This window comes from Melanotaenia boesemani, chromosome 24 (assembly GCF_017639745.1).
Source record: "Melanotaenia boesemani isolate fMelBoe1 chromosome 24, fMelBoe1.pri, whole genome shotgun sequence".
NCBI lineage: Eukaryota > Metazoa > Chordata > Actinopteri > Atheriniformes > Melanotaeniidae > Melanotaenia > Melanotaenia boesemani.
In genome coordinates, this window is record NC_055705.1 from 7,799,783 (window position 1) to 7,820,733 (window position 20,951).

A 20,951-nucleotide genomic window follows, 5' to 3' on the forward strand; every position below is an offset into this window, starting at 1 on the left:
GATTCCATCTTGTGATGGTTTCTTCGCTCCATGTTGGGGTCTTATCTGTGTCCTTTACAAATATCTCCCTTTCTCTTCATTAAATCGTCCTATACAAAATGAAAGCTGGTTACAGGAAATATTTCTCCACATTGTCATGATGAACCAACGAGCTTGTTTGGATGAAACAGGATCATGTAGCTTTAGCTTACGCCCGGTAACCTGGATACTGAGGTTCTCTTTAAGCATTTTTAAAGTTAATTTAAGCTTGAATGTCAAAGTCTTGATTAACTGTGTTAATGTGTTGTCTCTAAATATACGTAGTGTTGGAAAGTTAAATAGTTTGACTTTAACACTGTAGAAATCATTTTACTTTAAATAAAGAGATGTCACTTATTAAATTACTAATCATTTTAAAAGTTACACGTCTTCTGATTTTAATTAAATCAGATTTCAGATTTCCAATGAAAATCTGCAAAACTGTAGAAATCAGGTGTCAGTGAAGGCATCACCAGCCTCAACTCCCAGGTTACCAGGACACTCATGAACCCAGCCTGTTTTCCACAACAGCATCACACGACCATCCCAGGACCAGCGCACCACATCTAAGGCAAAGATCATAAATCTTTAGGGATCTTTTTTCCAACATTAATGTTTGTCTTTCACCTGGTAGAAAAAAGTTTAATTCACAAATGAAAATAATAAAGACTAAGTGTATTCACATTTTCACCATCACTTGGTTCAGTCTGAATGAAGCTGGAACTGACGATGATGATGGTGAGCATGTGCTCCATTTATGTCTTATAATGTCATTTGTTTATTTATTACTTTATTGTTTTTTCACATCTAAAAAATAAAGTTAAATCCTAACAAAACCAGACATTTTTCAGATCAGATATAATAAAACAAGATGAGAGTCTCAGTCCAACATCAGAAATAAGCCCAGTAACATTACTCTTCATATGATGGAGATGTTTTGTCCATGTTTTACGTAAATGATTCATTCATTTCATTCAGGTGTTAAAGTAAAGTTACCTTTAAAACAAGCAGGGCAGTAGATGCTGAAGACCAGGATGGAGACTTAAGAACTAAGAAAAAGTATTATGTGACACTAAATTATGTTTTTGTTTGGGTAATAATATAATATTTTCATGTTTAATTGATTAAATGTAATTGTTCAAGTCTTTTGAGAAGTCAGATGTCCCTTTTTTAGATAAAATGAGCCCCTCAAACTGCAACCAAAGCACTAATTTCTGATAAAATAATTACATTTTTATTTTATTTTAAGCGTATAATTTTACCACACATATAACACAGTATAAACTTACTTTTAACCATTAATAAAACAATTCATGAATATAATAATATAATATAACCATAATATAACATAATATAACCCCAACATCCAAATAGTTGAGACACTGTTAAATGTAAATAAAAACAAAATACAATGATTTTATATCTTATATTTAATTCTCAATATAACATCAACAACATATCAGATGTTGAAACAGACATTTTACTCAGATTTAAGCCATAAGTCGAGGGGGCGCAGTAACACACCCACGATAAAATGACACTCTCTCACACGCGTAGATATTAACTTTGCGCGCACAATCTAACTGTCTCACACACGTAGATATGAAGTCTGCGCACAATCTAACTCTTCAGACGCTACACTACAGGCTGCGAGCGAGGGTGTCAGCTCTGCGCAAGCAGGACTCCACCTGCGCGCGCTCTCTCTCTCGCCGTTTATGCTCGCGAGGTGAAGCTCTGCGCGCGCGGAGAAAACACTTTTGACACTTGGGGGCGGATCAGGAGACGTGGGGGGGTTGAGCCTTGTCCTTCTTATGATTGGTCACTTTCAGCCCCGATCCCGCCCTCACGGACATCATTTTTTTTTCTGTGTCCCTATTAGCGCTGATCTCGAATGACGTCACATTTACTCATCAATATTCATGAGCTCCGGCAACAGCGCGAGTTCGGACAAACAAAGAGTTAGCTTACAATGGCGACACCGAGTGTACGTGTAGTTTTGGAAGAAAAAGACGTCCCGGGAGCTTCATTTCAGTACAGTTCAATCAATAAACACAGTGTTGTTGAACTTAAACGTTGGTTGACATGTAGAGGCCTCAAAGTGAGCGGAAAGAAAGCTTTATTAGTTGAAAGGTAAGCTGTTTTTAAGCTAGCTCTCGCTCAGTTATTAGTGTTGTATGCGGTGTAACTAGTGTGTTTCACATTTCAGCAGACCTAAACACACTTTAGCCACCAAAATGTAGTAAGAATGTTATAGTAGGAATTTATTTTAAATCTAGGCTATTACCCGTCATAACTCTGACAGTGCAACCCTAACTTGTTAAGGAGCTAAACGTGATATAATTATTATGGAAATGGATAGGAATGGAAAACAAATCTTTTTGTGAACAAAAGATGATTTGTTTTGAACGTCATCTTCATTGATGCATTACATGCAAATCAATTTTCCTTTTTTCTACATCGATTTCCATTTAAACCAGTTTGAATTGATTTTAAATCAATTTTCGATTGTTTCCTTACATCCCTAGCAATCAATGAGTCATTCGGTTTTATGGACTTACCCCATATACCACATAATATACTATGTAAAAACCATTCTTCTTAGACATATTAAAATAATATCAGGTATAGCTCCTTTATGAATTATAAATACAAAGGCAAGATATATTTATTTTCAGAGACATTGTTCTGTTTGATTATTAGATAAATACATTACTCCATGCATTGTATTTGTACAGATGCCAGCATGCTGTGGATTAAAAATTACCAATTGATCCAGCTGTAGACGGTGGTGCATGGTATAACATCAAAGCTGCATTACAGCGAGGGTCAAGTCCAGCAAATGAGGATCTTCAACCAAGATCACAGTACACATTATCAGTCACAATAAAAAAAACAAATGCATCTGAAATGTTTTTATTTGAACTTCATTTCTATTACAATTAATTACTTCATGACAGAGTAGTTAATTCAACAGCTCATGTATGAATTAATTCAAGAACTTCACTGCTACCTCACGTTCAACATCTTTCCTGTTATGTTACAAGTGGTTCTTGAAAGTTGACTAAGCAGGCAGCAACAAAAACCATTTGTGAAAATACAGGCTGCAGTGACAGGGGTACAACTTTACTGAGCAATCTAAATTTTTTTATTCTCTCGATGCATCTTTCAACATGGATTCTTACTCTTGCTATCTTTTTAGTGTAAATTTCTTCCTCTGGCGTGAGCCGTATTCTCCCACTCAAAAATGGTGGGATGTTAAGGTGAACCCCCCTTTCTGCTAAAATTTCCCTTATTGTGAAACCCCGATCAGCTAGAACAAGATCCCCAGCTTCAAGATTATCAAGAAATCCACTTTGCTTTACAATTTCAACATCAGAGATCGACCCTTCGTATGCATCAGATACAAACATAACAGCGCCAGTGGGGGACACACCTACTAAAACTTTATATGTCCCATGACTTTTATACGATGAGTACAGATTACCCTGTTGCTCAAAATTAGAGGCTTGTTCAACAAAAAATTCAGTACAATCAATAATGGTTCTAATCCCTTTGAATCTCTTAAAACACGAAGGGAGATTTCTGGCAACAATTTCTCGAGATGCAAACATTTGTTTTCTCAATGTGGAAAACTCAAGATACATAAACTGAATCCAAGTGGTGACTATTTTTGAGACTAAACTAACAGAAACTCCAAATCTAAATGCCAAATCCTGATGAAGTAAGCCAGTTCTCAGTCTTATTAGGGTAAGAAATAGTTCATTAATGGGATCCAGTTGTCTTTTGACACCTGGCCTTTTACTTGGAGGTTTTTCTGACCTTAATGTGCTTTTGTGATATGTTAACTTATCTGTAGAGGGTCCAAGGAAATTCCAGAGAGCCATGAACTGAAGCCATGTCAGACCAGTGTAGAATTTTGCCTGCTTGTCATCATTTCTGACATCATCAACAGAAAAAGTGCTTTTCTGCTGTGCATTTACATCTTGCTCTCTGCACTTTGAGAGTTCATCTTTTTGAATCTTGTTTTCCAGTTTTAACTTAATCAGTTCATCACATGTAGCATCGGTCTGACAGGATTGGTCCATCTTATCAAAGCTATCCGTGATGATTTGAGCTGAAAGATCTGAAAAATATAAATTGAAACAATAAATTTCCATCCTGATAGTGTGAAAAGACACAGATTAAAAATATATTTTTATTCTTAATTTTGAAAAAATATATCACACAACCTGAAACTGAAGAAAGGTCCAGAAGGGCTGTTGCAGCTGTGGTATCATCATTTATGTGAAGATCAGTCGATTCATGTTCTGTCTCGTGGCTACTCGATGGAGTGTTATTGTGGGTCAATCTTTTCCTCTTTCTCTTTGCTTCAGAAACAGCCTCATTTCTTTGGGTAGGAGCTTTCCTTTTGCGGGCTATTTTCTCCACCTAGAAACAGAAAATGAGTTTTATAAGATAATACCTCATTTGGTTTAAAAACACAATCACAAAACAAAACATGACAATAGAACATTGGCTGAGCAAGCTTGGCCTGTTTTATTGACACCCAGCTGACAGGCAGGTCAAAGAAAAATAAATAGTGGCCCATTAGTCTTAATACTTTGGTGGCTTTGAGAGGTAAGGTCTAAAAAGCCTGTGTTACAAAATGTGGAGTGTTCAGCTACTGGATTCCATGACAACTGCCCACAGTAAAGCAAAGTTTATCATCTGTTGTTCATTCTTGTCTCATGAGACTAGTTTGAGCTTCTCATACTCGTATCATTCTGTGATCATTTGTTGCTGAATTACTTCTCCTAAGGTTACCATAGGAGCAAGAGGTAAGCAAAAAAGGGGAAAAGACATTGAGACAAAGGAGGTTGAGTTGAGATAACTACTTGAGCAATACTTGAGAAGTGGGATTAACAGGTGGGATCTCACTAATGTCTCAAATTCATCTGAATCCGAGACATTATAATTAATAATAGTTATAATAGTTCGTCCAGTAATGAAAGACAAGAAGTTGCCTTAAGTTCAGTAAAGAGTGGAGCTGTGCGTAGAGGCAATTGTCTGGACAACCAGCTACGGAAAAAGGATATCATGAACTGTATGAATGACCATTCTGCCGCGGAAAAGGCAAAGAACCTACCTGTCCAGATGTTGTTGTTGCTGGTATTGGGTCTGGATCATCAATTGTTGGCCCTTTTCCACCGAGGAAATGCAGAGAGCAAATGTATGTATCCTTTGTCACATTTTTCTCAGTGAATCCCTCCCGTTTACAAGCTCGTACCCAACGTTGGCATTTCTCTGGTTCTCTTCCGGGCTTTGGAAATGGAATGAAAAAAACTCCCTTCATATGTTCACGGTCACTATATCGCGAGTCACTTCGGCAGACACCGAAGCAGCAGTGTTTAGTTGTTACCATAATGGTTCTGTTAAAGAAATATTCGGATAGTCGGAATGCAACTTTGCTCGTACAAACACAGTATACACGCTCTACAGGTTGGTTGTCCGAATCCAATATGGCGGCGGCGCCTGCGCAGTACGCTGTTCTAAAAATAGCATTTTGACGTCATTCGTGATCAGTCCTATTGGGACAGTACTTCGCTCACCGGAGGGTTATTACTCTCAGCCAACTAGCAGATGACACTACCCTTTTCTTGCAAAATAGTTCCCAAGTGAAAGTTGCTATAAGAATTTTGAATACGTTTTCCAAAGCTTCTGGTCTGAAACTGAATTTATCCAAATGTGAGTTGTTCCCTATAAAACCAAGCAGTCAATTAGACATTGAAGGAATTCCTGTAAGATCTAAAGTTAAATACCTAGGAGTTAATATTGTCAAAGATGAACATTTGAGAATTAGTGATAACTTTAACCCTCTAATTTCTACTATTAAACAAAGGTTTGATATGTGGATCCAGAGAGATCTCAGTATAACCGGCCGCATCCTACTTTCCAAAGCGGAAGGCCTATCAAGGCTTGTGTATGCCAGCTCTGCTTTAGATGTCCCCAAAGATGTATGCAATACTATTGACAAAGCCCTATTTAATTTCATTTGGAAAAGAAAAGTCCATCAAATTCGCAAAAGTGTGATGACTAACAAATTAAACTCTGGTGGTTTTAATGCTTTAGACTTTTATACTTTACATTCCTCTTTTAAAATAAAGTGGATTAAAAGATACTTGTTAAATCCAAAGTCTTTATGGACATTTATCTCGCACCATGTTTTTGAAGCTTTAGGAGGTCTTCATTTTCTAATAAGATGCAATTACAATATAGACAAAATACCCATCAAATTGTCTAATTTTCACAGGCAGATGCTTCTATCATGGTCCTTAGTCTACAAGCATAACTTTACCCCACATACGTATTACATCTGGAACAATCAGGACATATGCTATAAGCACAAAACACTATATTTGAAAACATGGGTGGAAAATGGTATTCTGCTTGTTAATCAGTTACTCAATAAGGATGGTCATCTATTTACATATTATGAGTTTCTTAAACACTTCAATTTTCCTGTTACTCCCAGAGAATTTGCTATTGTTATTGGTGCCATTCCCTCTGGTGGCAAACTTCTTGTCTCATCTTCACCCAGAACTGCTCCTCCCAAGATCTTGCCAGATATATTTATTGGAAACTCTGAGCACTTTCTTAGTACAAAAACTAATAACAAATGTATAAGAGAACTAATTCAAAGAGATCTGAGCTGTAAACCAGCATCTGTTTTTGTTTGGAATAATGAGTTTTCTGATATAAACTGGAAAAAGGTCTGGTCATTACCAAGAAAATATTTTATTACCAACAAAGTGCGAGAAGTGTCTCTGAAAATTCTCCACAGATGTTATCCTGTTAATGTTTATCTAGCAAGATTTCATAAAAATGTGGAGCATTTCTGTTCCTTCTGTCATAAAGCAGATGAGACTATATGTCATTTGTTTTGGGATTGTCCTTTTTCTCAAATTTTCTGGAATGATATTAATCTGTACCTCAACAGAAAATTGGAGTATCAAATTAACCTGAAGCTTGAATACATATTATTTGGCTGTTTTAATGATCACCTCCCCAACAAAATTCGATTTGTTTTAAATCTCTTCATCCTAATAGCTAAATTTCATATACACTGTAGCAAATTTGCAAAGCAAAAACCAAGTATGTCAGTTTTTCTATGTTATATCAACATGTACATGAAATCCTTAAAATGTTGTACGAATCCAAAAGCTGTGAAAACCCAAGCGATTTGGGATATTGCCCCTGAGCTTGTGTTGTAAGATTTGTTGTCATTTGTACTTGTGTTGTAAATACAGTTCAATAAAACTTGGAAAAAAAAAAAAAAAAAAAAAAAAAAGAAAGTACTTCGCTCACCGCGATGACGTACGTGGCCGACGAATGACCGGAAATTGTCTTGCAGGAAAAAAAATGATGTCCGTGAGGGCGGGATTGGGGCTGAAAGTGACCAATCATAAGAAGGACAAGGCTCAGCCCCCCCCCCCACGTCTCCTGATCCGCCCCCAAATGTCAAAAGTGTTTTCTCCGCGCGCGCAGAGCTTCACCTCGCGAGCATAAACGGCGAGAGAGAGAGCGCGCGCAGGTGGAGTCCTGCTTGCGCAGAGCTGACACCCTCGCTCGCAGCCTGTAGTGTAGCGTCTGAAGAGTTAGATTGTGCGCAGACTTCATATCTACGTGTGTGAGACAGTTAGATTGTGCGCGCAAAGTTAATATCTACGCGTGTGAGAGAGTGTCATTTTATCGTGGGTGTGTTACTGCGCCCCCTAGACTTATGGCTTAAATCTGACACCATACTATTATTTTACCATCTGATGGAGGATATGAGCTCATTTTGAATCTGATGGCAGCAACATGTCTGTAAAAAATTGGAACAGGAGCAACAAAAGGCTGGAAAAGTTACTGGTACAAATCACAAAAAAGCTGGCGGAGCATTTGACAACCAATTAGGTTAATTGGCAACAGGCCAGTAACATGACTGGGTATAAAAGGAGCATTTCAAGGAGGCAGAGTCTCTCAGATGTGAAGATGGACAGATAGGTCTAAAAATTGTGCAACAATTTCAGAAAAATGTTTGTCGTTTCCAGGATAAAGCTCTATCACAGAGAAAATAAGCCACGTCAGAGGAGAAATCCAGAAACACTGTCTTCTCGGGACTAAAACTCCTTTAAAATGATCTACGGCAAAGTGGAAAATTGTTCCGTTTACCACAATATGTTAAAGCAAACTGAGCCACCTAAAAAAAAAAAAAAAAATAGCAAGGTAAAGTATTACATTATATCTGGTTGAGTGATTCACAATATGTATAATAAAGAATTTGTTTTAGATGTATAACTGTTAATTAATTGCTGATTTATTAACTTTATCCTTTTCAAGATAAATTGGTCTAACTTTAAGTGATAGCTTAACGCTAATGTGTTGCCCATTCTCGGAAAGCTTGGTCTCGGTTGCAGGTCACAGGTCCCCCAACAAGATAATGACCCAAAACAACCAAAAATCACTCAAAACAAAACGTTGGACTGTTCTGAAGGGGCCGTCTACAAGACCTGATCTAAATCCTGTTGAACTTCCTGTGGACAGATGCAGAAGTTGCGCTGAGAGTTTGATGAAACTCACTGACTGCAGTAATGGCCTCAAATAATAAAGGGCACCATCATTTTTATCCAGGCCCGTTTCATGTTGTTGAAAATTACTCTCCTAACCCACAATTCCGATTTTATTGGGTTTTTATTTTTCAGTCATTTTTATGTATTATTAGACTTATTTTTGTCAGTTTCATTTCAGGTTTTTCTTTTCTTAAGGTAGGCTACCGACAAGTTTGTCCATGTATAGAGCTTTTTCTTTCTTTACAAAAGTGAAACAAGGACACGTTCAGTATCATCTTCTTATTTTACATACATGACAAAAGAGCTTTCATTATCATGGAACTTTTAATCTTTCTTCAAAGTTGGTAATGAAATTATACCAGAAAAGCAGGTAAACTGTTTACTACTATAATCCGGCTGTGTGGACGGTTACCTTACAGGGGGTCAGACAGACCTGCACTGTGATTTTGAAAAAAACAAAAAAAAAAAATCGGTTATATTAGTTTTTATCATTTAGTCAGAAGCGCATATAGAAGTGTGTGACACAGAATAAATACCGTTATTTCACGGCCTATTTACCAAAATCAACAACGACGTTTATCCTCCCCCCTCCTCTATAGATTAATGGTACAATCCAGACTTGAGTTTCCCCGCCCTTCTGCTCTCCGTTGCTAGGAAACGGAAACGCTAGAAATAAAACTCACAGATCAGCGGCTCTTCTCGTCGGTTCTGACTTTGTCAGCGATAACAGTTCTGGTTGGTTCGGCTCTGTGCTGATGGATCATTCAGAGCTTTTCCCTGAGGGTTTTATCTGTTTCACGCTGGAGGATTAACGCAGCGAGAGGACCATGGCCACAGACTTCACCCAGGAGACGGTTCTGGACTTTTTAAAGGAGCGCGGAGGTAAAGTTCTGAGTTCGGAGCTTGTGGAGCATTTTAAAGCCGTCTTCCCGGAGGAGCCGCAGCGGAAGGCAGCTGTGAGACAGACTTTTAAAAACTACGTGGACAACGTTGCTTTCGTGAGGATTGAAAACGGAGAGAAACACGTCTGTCTGAAGAAAAAGTTCCGCTCACAAACAGAATCGGAGAGGCCGCCGTCCCGTTACCCGGCCGCCGCGGACCAGGTGAGCGCAGATGACGCGGCGGAGGAGCGACCGCCGCCTGCCGCTTCACCCAACTCAGGTTACGGAAATGACTTGGAGGGAGTTCCACGTTGTTTCATCGCTCTAAGCTCGCAGTCGGAGAAAAGTGTGTGTGGAGAGTGTGTGTGTGTGGTGGAAGACACGGACGGCAGCTCAGGTGAGATGGGGAGTAGACACAGTAGCACGCAGGACGCGGAGCAGAGACACGCGCCAGACATCCCAGAGATTACACTGGTTGAACCTTCGCCTCTCCCTGTGGAAGAACGCGCGTTCACGCTGCCCCAGCCCGCACAGGTAAACACAGGCGACACAGAGCCGCAGCCGGACCTCCTCTCCGCTCAGGAGCGGGACCACCGGGAGGATGAGTGGTCCTCGGACGGACAGAGTCTGTCCGGCAGCGAGGACAACAGCACCCCGCACAGCAGCCGAAAACACTTCCTACAGGTGATGATGAGCAGCTCCCCTCAGGTGAGGCGCAGCTTGGTGCTCCGCAGTCCCGCTTACCTGTCCAACAGGAGCGACAGCGAATCCACCTCCCTAGATGAGGACCGGACCTCCGTGACCCTTGATCCTCTGGAGCACGCCTGGATGATGAGCGCCTCAGACGGGGAGTGGACCGGCCTGCACCGCCTGCTCACCTCAGAACCCAACCTGGTCCTCAGGAAGGACTTCGTGACCGGGTTCACGTGCCTGCACTGGGCCGCCAAGCACGGCAAGCCAGAAGTCATCGCTCTGATCGTTAACTTCGCCAAACAGCACCACGTTCCTCTCAGCGTGGATGTCCGCTCCAACACCGGCTACACGCCGCTGCACGTCGCGGCCATGCACGGTCACATGGAGGTGGTGAAGCTCCTGGTGGGGGCCTACAGCGCGGACGTGGAGATCAGAGACTACAGCGGGAGAAAGGCCTGCCACTACCTGGCTGACGGCGTGAGCGTGGACATCCAGGACATCATCGGGGCTTATGAGCACTGTGAGGTCGAGAACGGAGGGCGCAAGGCAGAAGGAGGCCGGTGGAGGTTCTCCAAGGTCCTCCAGTCCAACCTGAAGCCTCTCCAGGCGCTCAGCTCCAGGGACAACGACTCTGCGGACGGGGAGGGCCGAACCACACAGAACCTTGTCAGGAGGAAGTCTTCATTAGGGAGGATTAAGCCCAATCTGGAGAAGCTCCGTCAGAGGACCTCACAGCTGGTCCGCAGTAGCTCCTACAGAGACAGAGGGGAGCTGGACCGGTCCAACAAGAGGGGCTCGTTCCTCAAAAGGAAGACACATTTCTTTGACTGAGATGGTTCTGAAAGTTCTGACGGATGCAGAAGAATATTTATGTAATGTCATCATCATGGCATGTTTCCTCAGTTCATGTATGAAGGAACAAAACTGAAGATTAAAACTCTGTAATCTGGGTCACAGGATGCCAGTGGAACTGATCCCACTTTTCCTACTTTTTCCTGACCTGAATATTTGAACAAGATCTGAAGTGTTTCAGTAATTCAGCTCTGTGTATTCAGGTCACATCTGAGCTGAAGAAACAGCCAAACACAGCAGGTTGTGCAAATCACACAGGAAATAAACCCATTAAACCCAAAACAAGCTGCTTCACGTCTGAGCTGGGCCTCACCCACATGAACAGATTCCTCATTAACCGGACTGCTCACATGTCAGGGCTGGTTCCTCCCAGTCTCTTCACATGTTTGTCAAGTTCCTCAGTCAGAGAAAATGAGTATTAATGATCCACTTCTGAGTCCAGAATTCACCTGAAACTTTGTTTTAGAAGTCAGGCAGGACTTCATGTACGGAAGCTCGTTGCTGCCAAGAATTTAAATGAATAGAAAGAAATTAAAATCTTTCCAAATTTGCAGCTGTTCACTGTTTGATGTTTACATTGTTTATAGAAAGAAAAAATATTCTAATAAACATATCAACACACTCTTTATAGTGGTTTCAACTGTCCAATCAGCACACAGATTAATATTTCTTATCAGTTTTATTCTTTGACATCACCTGAACCTTCCTGGTCAAGCTTTTTTATTTTTTATTTTTTATTTTTGTATAATTTACTTAACCTCTTAGGACAGCATATCAAACATATGGCCTGGGGGCCAAAACTGGCCCTTCAGAGGTTCCAGTCTGACCCGCAGGATAAATTTGGTAAATGTGAAAATGACACTAAAACAATTTTAACAATTTTTCCACATCAAGATGCATTTTTTTATGTTTACAATTAACTTTTAAGGAAGGGGAATAAATTGTTTTGTCATTTATGTCGTCTTTACTTAATCCCACTTTATCAGGGGAGTTAGTTCAGAATTACAACACACATGTGGAAATGTGCACGTATGTACATTTAAAATAACTTCTAGCTCTTTGCAAGCAATAAATGTGATTAAGTGATTAAATGTTTTGTGATTGTGTGGATCCATTTTGATTTATAAGTTGTGATGCACGTGTATATGACAAACTGAAGAAAAAAAAATTACATATGTCTTTTTTCTAAAAGCATAGATCATTTAATGTGAGCATCTTTAAACCTTGAAGGTCATTATTCTGTTATTTTACTGCTCCGCCCCAACGGTCATCAGATTGTGCTGGATGTGGAACCAGAACTAAAATACTCACTAGAACCCATTATACACTTACACTGCCCTCTAGTGGCCACAATTATATTTCTAGATAGATAGATAGATAGATAGATAGATAGATAGATAGATAGATAGATAGATAGATAGATAGATAGATAGATAGATAAATAGATAGATAGATAGATAGATAGATAGATGTGACATTTATTAGGCTCTGCTTTTAATTAATAGAGCTACATTACCATAGTGCTGCTGAGGTGAAACAGCTTAATTATTATCATTGCTTCACAGCTTACAGGTAGTACATCCTCATAAGCAGGACACAGACTCACACAGGGTTACTGAGTCAAAAATTCAGATATTGAGAAAATAGCTGGTAAAAATATGCAAAGGACCTTGAAACTGCTCTGGGTGCCCAGCAGTGGAAAGCTACTGAGAAGATCATTCAGAGAGAGTGTGATAAGGGAATAATGCAGAAATAGGGAGGATCAAGCTTGTTTTGCAGATCTCACCCAAAGAGGAGGCCTGACTGTGTGAAAAAAGCCCTGGAGAGAAGTCAAGAAGAGGAACAACGCACCTTAATAAAATACACATTTACATGAACGCGCACAACATGCACACACATAGCCACATGCATTGTATCAGTATAAAATGAGGAGGATAACTGAGGTAAGCGGGTCTTTCTGGCTGAACCTGAGGACTCTGCACTTCCTGTACTAGACCTCAGCAGCTATGGCTAAGACAGACCTTCTCTTAAAAGATATGTATTCTTTCTTTTTGCTGGCTAAACAAAGAATTCTCAATTCTACTTAATCTCTGGTGTTTTCTGCCTTTCTTTAAAAGTAGATAGATAGATAGATAGATAGATAGATAGATAGATAGATAGATAGATAGATAGATAGATAGATAGATAGATGGGAGAGGCAAAAAGCAAAGAAAAGACATCCTAAATATATTTAGAACAGCAAAAAAAAGTAAAAAAAAAAAAAAATTACAATAATAACCCCAGAACTTTCTTCTGGTAACATTTTCTTTGTTTTTAGACAAGTTTTTAACATCTAGTTAGTGTTTTAAATAAGCGTCTACAACATGTAACGATAATTTGAACTTTTTATAGGTTTTTTTCCCACACTGTTCAGACTGTATTTAACCCTTTATGCCCCTTCAAGGACCAAATGTGTACTTTCCGCTTATTTTGTATTTTGGATTCAATATCAGCTTCAGTTTAAAGGATAAATGTATGAACACTGACAAGAATTTTTACATTATTATCATGTTTAATGATTATGATCCCTTTATTTAAATTTGTATTGAATAGGAGACAAGCATGATGCCAAGTTTCTTTACCTTGGGACCAATTTGATCCCAGAGATTCCAGTTAATGTTGCATAGAAACTCCATCTCCTGTCATCTGGGCTGATACTTCATTGTGTAAAAACATGGGAAGCTGCACTGAAATTAGACCACAAATTATGCAAGATAGTTATAAAAAATAGCCACACAGCACAGTTGGCAAACCAATCCTGAGCATTCAGTAAATATGTTGTAACATAGCTCAGACTAACCTTTACACTGATTTCATTTCAAAAATGTCTCCCAAGCCTTGTTGTTTATTCCAAAGAAATGTTCCCTCCTCCACAGAAACCCATCATGACAAGGAGGCTAAACGACCTAAACGTTGGAGCGGTAAGCTAACAAAGCCTTTTACAACATACTGAGCAAGACAAACTCCTTATTAAATGGAATTTGTTTAATGAATAAAACAGACAGATGTCAGATTTGAGAGGGAATTTCATGTTTTTCTTCCTATAAGAACCACAAATACAAAACACCAAAGCAAAGGATGTGTTTAAAACTCATGTTTGTGTAGCCAACCGGCTCCAATATGAGCGTATTCAAATAATGAGTTTACGTATTTCACATACTTGCTTGTGTACCACACTAGTTAGTGGAGGATTTCACTACTGCCACAATAACAAACTCAGATCACATAGAATTGTCAACTTTGTAAACAAAATGGTAACCATGGTAACCACAGGAGAGGTTAGCATTTGGCTAATTTTTAGCTCATGGCTGAAAAAACAAAGCAGCAGCATCGTAAGGCCTCTAAACCGAACATGTTGTGACAATAACAAGCATGTGTTGCTCCTTTGTAGGGAATTTAAAACTTGGTCAACAACTTTTGCTTTGAAATTTTCCATAAATTTTTACCGCTGTCAATCTGTGAGTTAACATCCAGTTAAACTGGGCCCTACACTGCCCCTACTGGTTACTCACATAATGCATCTGGTGAATGCATAGCGCTAATTTCTGAGAACATGTACGAATGACCCTTCAAAAAGACACAAAATACATGAACCGGCCATGATAAATGTGCATATGTAATAAAAAGCAAGTATATTCTGGACCTTACTGTGAAGTTTAACAACCTTCTTCTGTGATGAGGGTGCTAACGTGATGTGTTTCCAACAGGGAACAGCTTCTTTGATTTCCTCCGTGGTAAAGGTAGTAAAGGTGCGTGATGCTCATTGACAGTTCTTAAACTTCCTCCTGGTTCAGTAATTACTGCAGTCAGTCTTTAAAAAGTTTAGTGTCTTCTTTACTTTCAACATATGAGGTTTCATGTATTTCAGGTTGTTTTACTAATCAGTTGTGTTCACATGCAGGCTTCCTAGTTTTAGACCCTAATATAAAAATAGAATAACCCTTTAAAGCCTGACCCTAGATAGAATCCCAATGAATCATATATATTAAAATAAACTCACAGATAAGTCAGGACATAAATATAAAATGCTGGGGAACTGTGCATGACAGCGATGTGCATCTGCTGGTGTTGATGATGATGTGCTGTGAAAAGGTTAAATAATGTAGTTATTACTGTATATTTATGCTTGACTCACATTCTCAAACTGATAAAAACCGCTGGGCTGCAGCTTGTGTGCTTCCCCTGCATAACTCAGATTAGTGTGACAGTCTAGTTTTGGTCTGAGGACACATTAAGTGTGTTTGTGATAAGCATGTAGAATAAAATATCCCTCCATCATCTTACTGTCCGTGTGGCTGAGCTCAAGGCTCTGATGGAAACCAGTAACAGCAGCTTGACATGAGCTTGTTGAGGATACAGATTTCCATTTTCAGCCACGAACAGCTCAGCGGTTACCACGGAGATGAAAACAAAGTTTGATTAAAAAAATGATCCTTGTTGGCAGAGACGAACACAGCTTTGATTTTCTGGGTGAGAAAAGAAAACACGATTTACTGTCTGCAGCCTGATATGTTGACATTTTATTGGAAGGATGCCGTGTAAACACGTTATCGATCCTATCTGATCACCAGCGTCGTTATTTACGTAAAACATCAGCTGTTTAACTTTCTGATAAAAAGTTAAAAACTTGTGTTTTCAGAAGAGGCACTATGGATTAAAAACTTTAAAATCATAATAAGAAAAACAATAAGAAACATTATTTTATATTAATTTATAAATACAGATAGAAATAAATTTGATGCGTCCGGGTCAAACTCACAACCCTCCAGCTGTCAATCAAACCCGCTTGTCTCCAAGTGAAGGCCCGAGTCCAAACGCCTCCTTTTAAAATCATGGTTTCTACAAGACTTTTTACATTTTTCTTACATATTTTGAAGAAAAAGCCAAAGTATCTGAAGGAATATGGCACCATAACAGGGACCAGTCTGGCTTCTTCTCCTACTATTAAAATGAAATCATTTAAAACTATGTATGTGTGTGAACGGAGGAGGTTGAAGGCTTTCAGACGAGATGAGGCCGTCTCAGTCCTCCTGCAGACCCACCAGCTGGCAGCTTTTCTTCCACAGCTTGGCCTGCAGCTCGGAGTCGTAGGACAGCTCGGAGGACTGCGTCTTCAGGCCGTTGTAGAGGTAACAGCCGCCCACGCCTTCCATCTCCGAGGCAGCTGCAGCGTAGATGGAGATGGACGCTCCTTCTGCTGGAGTCTGGAGGACACGAGACGTCAGAGAGGATCATTAACCTTTAAAACTCAAAGCCGTTTGCTATTTTTAGTATTTAATATAGAAGCTGAAGCTTTTTAATCCCAGTCAGCATGCAGACATGATGTTTTCAGCACCGCCTCCGTTGTCCAATTATGAGGCTAAAATGATGTAAAATGAAAGTATGAATATATACAGCAGCCTAAAGGCCGACCAGAGCACAAAGTCTCTGTAGAAATAACAGATCAACAGAGACCAAGCTTTTTCTCATCTGCATGTCATTCTCTCAAGTTTTTTCTTTCATTCACTTCCAGTTGTTTCTGCTACTATTTACCTGCCATCCTCACAAAACCAACTCCAGCTCAGCTGCTTTGTGGCACCACCGTGCAACAAAAACTTCAAACATGAACTTTCTGCTCACTGGTTGATCTTTGGCTGCTCCTGATTGGACATTCCCGTCAATCTAAGCTCTCTGATTGGTGGAAAGTTTGACAGGAAGTGGCTTCATCATCATGTCCAGGTCTAAATAAAGGTCTCTTAGCAACGTAGTAGTGATAGACTCTTTTTATGATGAAATGTGATAAATAATGCTGTTATCATGGATCACTGTGGATTTACCAGATAGAGTCTCTGAATAAAACTACAGTTAGTGGCTGGATTGTAAACCTCCTGGGTAAAATATTAATTCCTGGAAAACGTCCGTAGATCACCTAAAGAGTAACTATACATCACGATTTATCCTCCCGAGTTACACACTGCTGTTCGGAGAAAGGGATGAGCGCTCAGGGTCGCTGGAAATCTAGTAGTTTTGTATGTATGGAGGAATGAAACAGTCAAAATTATTAATGATTACGGAATATAACAATTGTTCAATAAACTAGTCAATATGTTATTAAATATAATAAAAATATTTAAATAATTTTTTCATTAAGAAATTTATTAAATGGGACATAATTTGATATTTCATTTCATTCATCATTTTTAATTGTTTTTACTTAGCTTTGTATTAACACCCCTATTTTTAACTTCATTTTCTGTTTTATTTATTTAGTAATTTGCATTTTCTTTATGTCCCCAAAACGATTTCTGTATATTATTTTCATTTATCATTTATTTATTTATCGACATCTTTTTTTATTAATAGTCAGAATTACTTTCCTGTTATGTCTAATCTTGCATTAATTTCTTCAAACAAATGTATTTGTTTCCTTTTTTATATATTTAGCAGCATCTCAGTTAATTGAGGCGTGTTATATGTCTGTAATTATCTTTAATTTTGGCACTTTGGGGCCTCCATACCGAACATGAAATAGTTCTGACTGAGCTGATTTTAGAGCAGCTCAGTTCACGTCTCCATCCTTGTTAAACAGGCTCATCTGTGAGGAAACATTAAACCTGAGACCTTCATCGAGTCGCTGTTAGCTGCAGCATCAGGACCAGATCTCCCCTGGAGTTGAACACATACCCTGAACAGCACCTTGGCAACGGGTCTCTTCAGCATCTGTGCGAGCGTCCAGAGGTTGTCGTACAGCGCCGTGTCCACCATGCCGGGGTCCACGGCGTTTACGGTGACGTGGAAGCCGCCGGCTGTCAGCTGCTCCTGCAGGTAGTTGGTGAAGAGCACCAGAGCCAGTTTGCTCTGGGCGTAGGCGCCGTGGGAGCTGTAGCAGACCCTGAGGAGGAGGTTTGGATTCATGCAGCTGCTTACATGGACGTAGTTTTCGTTTTCATGCAGATCATCTAGCGTTTGAGAGCTCGCACCTCCTGTTTAGGTCGTCCATGTGCATAACTCCAGCATAGTGTGTGGCTGAGGACATGTTGACCACTCTGGAGCTGCAGCCCGGCCTTCCCAACCTCTTCAGCACGTCCAGCAGCAGGTTGGTCAGCAGGAAGTGGCTGAGGTAGTTCAGGCAGAAGTGGAACTCGAAGCCGTCCTCCGTCTGCCTCTCAGGAACCAGCATGGTCCCGGCTACAGAAAAGAAAACACAGCTAGATCATCTTCACCTCCGTTAACACGATCTCCTTCATGTTTTCATCATCACAGTGTTCTTCATCCACCACGAGCAGCCTGACCAGACGTCCGTCCTACGTCTGACCACAAGGCTCCTAACGGAAAATAAGGCCACCTGCTGCTGATCAGCGACACAAATCTGAGTCTGTTTTTCTTTTTCAGGCTCAAAATGGATGAAAAACTATTTTGATTTGAACTTCCTTTATAACTGATTTTAAAATTTTATTTCCATTTTAAAAATGTTATGACTAAAGAAATAGTCAGAAAATAACCAAAAAGAGAAATAAAAACATCCTCTCTGCACAAGAAACAAAAACAAACAAAAATCAATAAAGAAAAGTTTTTTTCACAGCACAATAAACATAAATAAATGTAAACATAAATAAATAAAAATAAATAAATGGTGTCACTACAGAAAAGCCAAAAATAAAATAAATTGATTAATAAAAGTTGTGTATGCAAAACAAATACACAAATAAATAAATGATCTTTAACTGCACAATAAATAATTAGATAAATACTCTGTTTATATCTCAGTGTTTTGTTCCTTGACTTCATTGATTCTTTGATTCATTGATTCATTGATTCTTTCTTGGTTACTGTATAACTGCATGTTGTGCTGGTGTAGCAGTGAAGGTGTAGCAGTGAAGGTGTAGCTGTGTGCAGCGTACCGTTGTTGACCAGCACGTGGAGAGGAAGACCTCTGTCTTTGAACGTCTGAGCAAACTGTCGAACAGACTTCAAAGAGGTCAGGTCCACAAACACAAACTCGGCTGCAGGAGGAGAAACAAACAGGTCACACATCCAGAACCAGGATCTGGAGCAGCTTGTAAACGTCGGTGCTGACGGATCACAACGTTCCCGCATGAAAGCAGGTGGTTTTTCTGCTAAAGTTTGGTTTCCTTCACTTTCTCACACAAACCAGTTAATGGTTCGACTTTGTGGACGTTCTTCTGTTTACAGCAGTTTTCCTCCTCTGGAAAATTTATTTTCCTCCAGTGTCTAAATGAACCATCTTAGTAGAACCAGAATATTTTCTAAAGACATAAAAAGAATAAATAATGAGAAGACCTGGCTGCTTTTAATCAGTCACATGCTCATGAAGCAGAACCTCCAGCTGTTAGACCGTCTCTGTGGAACCGGCTCCCGGTCCGGCATCAGGAACAGATGCCTTTTCTACCTTTAAGATCCGGCTATGAGGCACTGGGCTGCTCTCTCTGCTTTCCTCTCCATGTAGAAACATCTGACATTGTTCATTCACTTGTGCGTTTCTTCTTCTTTCTCATCAGATGTCCTCTGTTGACCCCTCTTTCCTGTCCTCTCTACCTCCAACTGGTTCCTGGTTCTGCAGGTTTCCTCTCGCCTCAGGATGGAGGACTGAATCAGCTGAACTGTAAAAATCAGCCCAGAAACCAATACAGTGGAGAACCAGTTCCACTGAGCTGGACTGAAGTCAGTGACGGGATCTGGTTTGTAATTACTTTATTTCTAGATGGTTTTACTGTGAATCACTACAGAAAAAAAAAAAAAAAAAAATGGACAGTTTGGGAATCGTGAATCTTTTCTTTCCAATCATTGTTTATTATGAGAGAAGAACCAGCTTTGTCCCTGACTCACTTCTTTACCAGCAGAGTTATTTAGTCTCGATAACCAGACGCACAGACAACTTCTAAATCATAAAATAATGCTAAACCAGTTCCAGGTCCAGGCCTGTCCACTTTTCTTTTTCTGTGAATATCTCTGATTGGTCACTTTGGATGCTCCTCATCAGCCAATAAAGGAACTCCTTATTAATCCAGGAGCATCCTTCTGCATCACTTCAGCTGTGATGTGCACATCTACATTCACCGAACATCTGAAGCTGGGTCAGATCACTTTGATCGTGATTAACGAGGAAGCAGCTTTTTATTTGGACATGCCGGTGATTACCTTTCCCCTCGCTGCACTCCTCCTGGATCTTCCTGGCGGCTGCTTTTCCTTCCTCTCTCTCGTTCCCAACTGGAGATGATGGAGATCAGACAGCAGAACTTCAACTCAACCTACTGGAAACGCATCCATCTACTTCCTGAATTTTATGTGTGGACAGAAATGATTGGAGGAAATCAGAAAGCTCCTGTCTGATTGGCCAGCTCATGCAGGTAAAGGTGAAATATTCCGGTTCATTAGTCTTTTAAGAAGAAACACCTGCTGTCGTTTTCTGACAGCAGGGAGATGAAACGAAGGACAACATGCAGATATTACGATTCAGGCTGGACTGTTAGAAATATGATCAGCTGACCGAGTGAAGCCATGTGATTGGACAGAAGCCTACCTATGACAACATGCATGCCAAGACTCGCCAGGTGTCTCGCTGTCTCAAAACCCATTCCTCTGGTGCCCCCCGTCACAATGGCAACCCTTCCATTCTGCTTAGGGAGGACTGTGTGGGAGGAGAAAGGGCACCACATGAGAACATTCCTGGTTTTCCTCATGGAATCACATAATCTCTGCGACACTGCTTTAGCTTGAGGAAAAACCTCTACGTGTCAGAGGATGGAGAGTCCATCAGTTCAATCAGCCTAAGTCAATTAAATAATAAAATTTTTATTGCAGTGCGTATATTTAACTTTCTGAGATCGATTGCATCATTTCATGTAAAAAAAAAAACGTTTTATATAACCTGATACTT

At 39.9% G+C, this 20,951-nt stretch overlaps 3 protein-coding genes across 5 annotated transcripts in view; 1 reads left to right on the forward strand and 2 right to left on the reverse strand.

The window, feature by feature from the left end:
- Window positions 1-2,915: 2,915 nt before the first annotated feature.
- On the reverse strand, window positions 2,916-5,581 carry LOC121635561. Of its 2 annotated transcripts, XM_041978796.1 has the most exons (4): window positions 5,500-5,545; window positions 5,144-5,469; window positions 4,248-4,446; window positions 2,916-4,141 (listed from the first exon to the last, which is right to left on the reverse strand). In XM_041978796.1, exons 2-4 carry the CDS (start codon window positions 5,417-5,419, stop codon window positions 3,051-3,053), a joined length of 1,566 nt encoding a protein of 521 aa, XP_041834730.1. In that variant the 5' UTR covers window positions 5,420-5,469; window positions 5,500-5,545; the 3' UTR covers window positions 2,916-3,050. The 2 variants fall into 2 exon arrangements, with proteins under 2 accessions (XP_041834730.1, XP_041834729.1); XM_041978795.1 differs by having other exon boundaries at window positions 5,144-5,581.
- A 3,712-nt stretch (window positions 5,582-9,293) lies between these two features.
- LOC121635555 (ankyrin repeat domain-containing protein SOWAHC-like) lies at window positions 9,294-12,118 on the forward strand. The gene has a single exon (XM_041978785.1). It carries the CDS (start codon window positions 9,437-9,439, stop codon window positions 11,012-11,014), a length of 1,578 nt encoding a protein of 525 aa, XP_041834719.1. The 5' UTR covers window positions 9,294-9,436; the 3' UTR covers window positions 11,015-12,118.
- Window positions 12,119-15,580: 3,462 nt separating this feature from the next.
- The window catches only part of dhrsx (dehydrogenase/reductase (SDR family) X-linked), a 37,910-nt gene continuing 32,539 nt past the window's right edge, over window positions 15,581-20,951 (reverse strand). For both annotated transcript variants that reach the window (XM_041978850.1, XM_041978849.1), the window contains 6 exons: window positions 20,595-20,702; window positions 20,213-20,281; window positions 18,955-19,056; window positions 18,034-18,241; window positions 17,738-17,945; window positions 15,581-16,278 (listed from right to left, as the gene is read on the reverse strand). In XM_041978850.1, the coding sequence (XP_041834784.1) occupies window positions 16,096-16,278; window positions 17,738-17,945; window positions 18,034-18,241; window positions 18,955-19,056; window positions 20,213-20,281; window positions 20,595-20,649 (825 nt within the window). In that variant the 5' untranslated portion in view covers window positions 20,650-20,702 and the 3' untranslated portion in view covers window positions 15,581-16,095. The remainder of the gene's footprint in view (window positions 16,279-17,737; window positions 17,946-18,033; window positions 18,242-18,954; window positions 19,057-20,212; window positions 20,282-20,594; window positions 20,703-20,951) is intronic.

Excerpts from the sequence above, each read along its gene's own strand:
- LOC121635561 (XM_041978795.1), bottom strand. The coding sequence starts at position 5,419 with ATGGTAACAACTAAACACTGCTGCTTCGGTGTCTGCCGAAGTGACTCG. Across the intron at positions 4,447-5,143 it reads CAACAACAACATCTGGACAG|GTGGAGAAAATAGCCCGCAA; the intron begins GTAGGTTCTTTG and ends TTCTGTTTCTAG. Across the intron at positions 4,142-4,247 it reads GGACCTTTCTTCAGTTTCAG|ATCTTTCAGCTCAAATCATC; the intron begins GTTGTGTGATAT and ends TATATTTTTCAG.
- LOC121635555 (XM_041978785.1), top strand. The coding sequence starts at position 9,437 with ATGGCCACAGACTTCACCCAGGAGACGGTTCTGGACTTTTTAAAGGAG.